The 6692-nt window shown below is 48.5% G+C and overlaps 1 protein-coding gene across 1 annotated transcript; it reads right to left on the bottom strand.

Annotated features, from left to right (window-relative positions):
* Nucleotides 1–2062: 2062 nt before the first annotated feature.
* LOC119290888 (50S ribosomal protein L4, chloroplastic-like) lies at nt 2063–5040 on the bottom strand. Its single transcript, XM_037569557.1, has 2 exons — nt 3994–5040; nt 2063–2253 (listed from the first exon to the last, which is right to left on the bottom strand). Exons 1-2 carry the CDS (start codon nt 4913–4915, stop codon nt 2216–2218), a joined length of 960 nt encoding a protein of 319 aa, XP_037425454.1. The 5' UTR covers nt 4916–5040; the 3' UTR covers nt 2063–2215.
* Nucleotides 5041–6692: the final 1652 nt, after the last annotated feature.

Genomic DNA, 6692 nt, shown 5'->3' with positions numbered 1-6692 from the left:
CAAGCTATATAATTGAGCTAAGGGAACCCTTTTCATTTAGTGTGTTTTCTAACACAGTACAGACGCAAGCGCTCATATACACGCGCATACACTTATCCCTATGAACGCACACACGCACACCCTATCCCTATGAGCACCTCCGAAAGATTGGGCCGGTATATCATCTTGAAATTTACAAAATCACCTTTACATTTAGTGTTGATACGGCTCAAGAAACAGCCAACCCACTGTACAAAATACTTTTGGTGATGATTAGACGACAACAATTGCAAAAGTGCCCTCGCAAAAAAAAAGATTACAGAAGTGAGCAGTTGGACCTTCCTTCCAGAGTTCCAGTTACTGCCTACCAAGGACTATGAGATGAAACTGGGTAAAAAATTGGTTTGCAGCCAAAAATTGGCAAGCCAACTATTGGCGCTTGCCAAAAATTGGCAAGCCAACAATTAGGCTCGAACTGCCTACCAAGGACTATGAGATGAAACTGGGAACATCCAAGGACTATTTTCTCGAGGACACAGGAAATCCAGTTGCACATCAGCAGCGAGTGAGAGAGCATCTACCAAGGAGTAGTTCATATCTACATATGCATGACATTTTCTGCATAGGTAGAGGATCAATGACTTGACTAGTAGTACGTATTTAGGACAGTGGCAGTTATTAACGATTCCTTTGGAAGAAAAGGATGGGGGTCAAGAGAACCATTAGTACAAGGGCTAGAAAAAGTACTGGTAGGAGTAGATCCAAATCGGATCCAATCAATTGCGCAAACTTTCTGTATGACCAGTCCGCCACAAAAAATGAATGAAATGCCTTGTCAGGTCCCACTCCCACTAATTGCGTGCTTTACACCATAGTGGACTGTTATAACAAGGATGCTTTCTATCCAGCAAAACCTTAATAAACAATGAAAAGGATGTTGGCTCAACCTAAGTAAGATTTTACTCATTTCCGCCCATGACCATAGTGGGTTATTCTGTTAGTCATAATCTTACAGATAATCTGTTAGGATTGTCAAACGCAGAGTAAATAGGGACATGGAGTTTTGTCTCCCAGATGTGAACAGTAAAAGCCAACAAACTAGCAAAAAAGAAACAATTCTGACTTTTTTTGACAATAAACATGGTTGAGCGTTCTAACTACTGCAAGTTTTCATGAAGAAATGACATACACGATGCTTGGAAAAAAACGGTGCTCTAAAAGGCCATTTTAAATACATTTCGGAGGTCCCGTTTTTTGCCCAGCGCACCACAGATGTCATTTGTTCACGGAGATTTGCTCGTGGGTAGAACACTCAACCATGTTTGTTGCCACAAAAATTCAGAATTTTGGAATTTGTTTGCCATTTTCTCAAAGTTTACTGTTCTTCTTGGTTCATCTGAGCTCAGGAGCAGATAAGGACTTCTGAGTAAATAGGGCAAACTACAAGTAAGGTCCAACAAAATGCAAGTAAAAGGGAAATTTAACAGAAGACCGCCACCTTTTTAAAAGTATAAGGCTCAGCTTTGGCCAGTGCTATGTCAGGATAAGGTTCAGAAAAGTTATTACAGGTCAAAAGGGAAAACCCTTCTGTGAACTTAAAGTGATGGCCTAGGAATTTTCTTCTGCTTAGCCCATGTGTCCAACAAGGCAACAACCCAAGCATGAAATATAAATCTTGGTGTCATTTTGGTCAATACATCACATCCTTTGTTACAGAGCACACAGTTAGTTGGACTACGGCCCACTAGGGTCCTTATGTGGATCCAAAATAGATCCTAGAAAATGATCTGAAGTTTATGGCTGGTCTGGAACTAGAGTTTCAAGACCAGCAGCTAGATGCTAATTTCATTCATGTCCAGGTTGAGCTAGGCCCAGCCCAGAATGCTCTTGGCCTGGTTTTGTTCTAATAGTGCAAAATGCAGCGAGTCAGCCTGAGACTTATAAAACCAGGCCCATGCACACCCCAACCAAATTCTGGTCATAACAGTGTGTATTCTAGCAATTTAACATCAGTTCTTAGAAACGAGGATGTGAAACACTACCAGATTTGCAAATAAATATGTGGTGATTGAAAAACTTAGTGTATCTGAAATATATATGAGAAGAACTGAAAATCTAATATACTGCATCGATGTGTAACATACATAATCAAATTACAATAAAAGAAAACCAAAAAGGCTTCTTCATTGGAGAGGCAATTCCGAAACTAACAAACAAGAAACACCATTATAATTACCTAGGAAGTGCTGTCTGCCTCAGCCTCTCCAGTCTCATCTGAAAATTGTACAAAATGGACTTCTTCAAAAAAAAATTAGCAAGTACTAATAGAGCAGGCATTAAAGAGTGACAAAATACTGTACCAGAGAATAAATACTTGTCCACTGTAACTACTGCTTAGTTATGTGCAGAGGAATGGGTTTGAGAGGAACATTTGTTCTAAACAGGTTTAGCTCTTATTTTAACTAAACCCAGCATACTCACTATGAGCTGCTTCATTAAAGTGATTCTAAGTACTCCCTCTGTAAAGTAGTGATAAGCGCATTTAGATCACTAAAGTAGTGATCTAAACACTCTTATATTTCTTTACAGAGGGAGTAGTTGTTTTCTACTTCGAGGAACTATGGCAGACGTGCTGCCTCTCATTTTGACAGAGGAACTATGGCAGACGTACGACCACTTGTAGGGAAAAATGAAACTAGTTAACATGATCATGCTATTATGCTTAGAGACCATGCGTTCACTTGCCACTGCCTGCTGGGTGCGGACTACTCTCATCTTCTCAAACAAGGTTCAAGCCTTCAACTGAGACATCCATCTATGTGTTTTCAATTTCTAATACAACAACTTTGAAGTAAATGGTGAGAGCACCAATAACTAACAAAGTTTCAGGTGAACAGCTGATTAGTGGTGGGCAGGTGGCACACCAGATTGTGCCACTATAAGGAACGCATCAGGATTCCTAGAGTTCTAGTTCCATGGATTTATGGATACCATGGTTTCATCCCTTTTATTTGTCGGTTCAATGCTTGAAATTTAAATCTATCTTTGGTATAAAAGATTAAATTCCATCACGTGAGGTCATTTTATATTTACAAATTAGCTTCCCCCCTTCGATCTAAGAGATTAAATTGCTCCAACTACAGAAGTACAGGATTAGCATATCGTTGTACGCAATCCATACAAGAGCTAGATAGACTTTATCAGCATAGGTGGATCTGTAAGCATGCTTCTAAAATAAATCTTCAATTATATCCTAACTCCCTGAGATTTTTGAATTAAAAAAAAAACTCACTCTACACTTGCCACACAGTGTAGACAGTGTAGTGCAGATTAATAAGAGGCTCAAGCATGATAGACTTTCTTAAATGGTGCAAAGAATTCTACAGCAGTCAAAAACATAGAATCCTAAACCCACAAAGCCTTTATCCACCCTTAACAAATAAAATGGTGTTAACATTTCTTTGTCTTGCTGTCTTGATTGGTGTGCCCCGACTTAAGCTAGGACTTTTAACATCAAAGGTGCCTTGATTGGAAACATGTAGGATTTTACTTTCCCTTTAATGCTATCAGTAAGTGTCGCTGCAAGCTATTGATTAACTGGAGGGGACAATCTATCTTGGCATTGCAGTGGATCAACTATATAAACTGACAAATTTCATTCATCTTTTTTCCATAACCCTTTATGCAATATGCTGCACTAACTGTTTACGGCAATCACAGGCAACTCAATTCATGTCACTAGATAATGTCAAAGCCTCGACCGTGGTAATGTTGAGGGTTTGTAACATCAGTGTCCTAACAACCTAATTATTCCTACGTGTTCACCCCACTGCTTGTTTAAACATGTACTACTCCCTCAGTGTCAAAAAACTTCTCACATTGTGGGACTGAGGGAGTAGTACATAAAGGATTTCAGCTTCGAATTACTAGCTCTTCCCACATATCTAGCATAGAAATAATCAAACAGCAAGTTGCAATCAGCAGTGCAAAATGTTCATGGATAGCTGTATGTACCTTGGGCAGCTTCCTCTGTGATTTCTTCTCCCTCCTCTTGCTCCTCCACCCCTTCCTCTTCACCGTCGTCCTCGCCATCATCGCCCTCATATTCATCAAAACCGGTGGTACCGTACCTCGAGTTGAGGTAATCAATGGCGGCCGGGGTGAAGAAATGCTTGCGGGCGTCGAGGATGTCGTACAGGTTGAGCGTCCTGGGAGTTAGCATCTTGAGGGTGCCAATGTTCCTGCCGCTCAGCCGCACATTATTATCAAGCTCCGTGGAGAAGAACATGGCCTTCTCCCTGGGGTCGAGCCCCCACCGCTGAAGCGCGGCCACGAAGTCCCTGGTCCGGGGCCCCGTCGCGAACTCCTCGTCGAACTCCTGCACGACGAAGGAGTCGTTGGCGACGGCGGCGCTGGCGAGCGCGGTGGAGATAGCGAGGCGCTTCTCCTTGCGGTTGATCTTGATGGTCCAGTCCCGGGGCTTGGGGCCGAAGATGACTCCACCGCCGGGGCGGAGCGGCGTACGGACCGACCCGCGCCGCGCCTTCCCGGTCTTCTTCTGGCCGTAGGGCTTCCTCCCGCCGCCCCGAACCTCCCCGCGGGTAAGGGTGGAGGCCGTGCCCCGGCGCGCGTTCTGGCGGTCGGTGATGAGGGCGCGGTGCACGACAGCGCGCGCGGTGGAGGGCGGCGCGGCCTTGATGTCCAGGGCGACCTCCCCGACCTTCTCCCCGGTGAAGTTGATGACCGGGAGGGTGGTGGCCTCGGCCCGCAGCGCGCGGAGGATGGAGGCGGACGGCCTCCCCCTGACGGAGGCGTGCGGGAAGGAGGACGAGGAGGGGGAGGGGAGGAAGGAGACCGAGGAGGGCGAGGAGAGGAAGGAGGAGGAAGAGGCGGAGAGCGAGAGCAGGAGGGGCGAGGCCACGGAGGAGACCGGCATTGTGGCGGCTCTACGGCGGCTGCGCTGCGCTGGGGGGCGGACGGAGATGGGGGAGGAGATGGCTCTGCCGCTGCAGCTGCCACTTCTATCTCTTTATCCACACCACACCCGTTCGCCCGTTTGGCAGGAGTGTCCCCGTCCGTCGCGCACTGTCGACTGCGTCTTGACCCCGCCAAGTCAGCACTTCTCACCACTCCCTGAGCTAGCAGGTCCAAAAAACTCGTCCCGCAGAAATATTACACAGTTTCCTACTAAACCGGATTTACAATACCGCAAGACATCGGACATAACAAATCACATAAAAATCGTCAGCGGTCCTGCAAAATAGCATAAAACACCCTACAAATAAAATATAGATTGCAATTGGGTCATGCTCGCTCACCTATGAAGTTAGCCCAACTCCCCCGTCCGCTTGGATCAAAACAGAGAGATGACGCGGTCGAACGTGCGGCTGCATCATCAAATTTTATCCGTTTTGCGTTCGGCCCATCCCATTTCCGGTGCAAACTTACGCCCGGTTTGCATCCAGACAGGCGCTGAACGGACGGGCACGCGGTAGCTCCTCGTCCGCCATGGGACGCGTGGCGGCCGTCCACCTACTTCCACCGCCAAATTGAATGCGCACGCACGGCGGGGCTCGACTGTCAATGACATAGGCGTGGGGTCACCGTCCTTCTTAATGTGGAAGCCGTGGACCGGCCAGTCTACAGCTTCCACTTCCAAGCCGGCCTGCCTCCTCCATTGCCGACACGAGCAAACCCTAGCCACCTCCCCGTCCTGCTCGCCCACCTTGCCGTCGGCGCCATGGGTTGGCATTGGATCAAGGGGAAGCATGGCCACAAGGCCGGCTCCTCCTCGGGCCGACGCCGCTCCAGCAGATCCGCACCGACTTCTCCTTCGCCTTCTCCGCCAGCTTTTCAGATGGCGCCGCCAATGGCCGGGCATCGCGACAGGCCATACATCCCTGTGGATGTATGTCGTCGCTACCGGGAGAGGCGACACCGATGCCCTGGGGAGATGTCCACCTGCCAAATAACTGGCATCTCTCCACCGACCGCATGCCGATCCCTCCAGTGCCCGCGAGTGGCCGCGCCCGCCGCGAGGAGATCAACCGACGGCGCCGGCGCCTCCCACCGGATCTACTGGCGGGCTCCAAGTATGCCATAGATTCGCCGCTATGGGATACGTTGCTCCGCGACGAGCACGAGCAGAGGCGGCAATCTTTTTTTGCTACTCGTCCTCCTAACCCGCGCCGCCTACGTCCTCCTCGTGCTGATGATAGCCCTCCCTAAACGGGGGACGTAGGCGTGTGCGCGGCATCACGCCGACGCCTTCTCCGTCCCCGCCACCGCCGCTGCCCATGACCAAGGAGGAGGAGGCCTGCGCTCATGAGGCATGTCATGGAGGACTCCATGAACACGCACGACGAGCGACAAATGGTATGGCCTGGAAACCGATCTGGCCCTGTCTGTGACCGGAGACGTGGCCATCCCGGAGATGGACGTCGACGTCAAGGAGGAGGTGCCGGAGGAGGCGCCCATCGCCGCGCGGAACCCTCGCCTGGTGGGCCAGCGGTGGAGCTGGTCGTGCACAGCGCCGGAGATGGAATAGTATTACCCATGCTAACTTTAATGTCCATGGGGAAGCTGGTGGGTAAAATACCCTACCCAGCGTGCAAGACAGGGATGGAGATGGGATAGTATTACCCATGCCAGTTACCCGCCTTACATGAAGGCCTTACATATGGGCTCTAAAATTAGTAAAAACCCATGTAATT

The sequence above is a fragment of the Triticum dicoccoides genome, chromosome 4B, assembly GCF_002162155.2.
Source record: "Triticum dicoccoides isolate Atlit2015 ecotype Zavitan chromosome 4B, WEW_v2.0, whole genome shotgun sequence".
Classification (NCBI taxonomy): domain Eukaryota; kingdom Viridiplantae; phylum Streptophyta; class Magnoliopsida; order Poales; family Poaceae; genus Triticum; species Triticum dicoccoides.
Note: the sequence above shows the minus strand (reverse complement) of the source record. Positions and strands in the feature narration are given on the sequence as shown.

Excerpts from the sequence above, each read along its gene's own strand:
- LOC119290888 (XM_037569557.1), bottom strand. The coding sequence starts at position 4,915 with ATGCCGGTCTCCTCCGTGGCCTCGCCCCTCCTGCTCTCGCTCTCCGCC. Across the intron at positions 2,254-3,993 it reads CACAGAGGAAGCTGCCCAAG|ATGAGACTGGAGAGGCTGAG; the intron begins GTACATACAGCT and ends TACAATTTTCAG.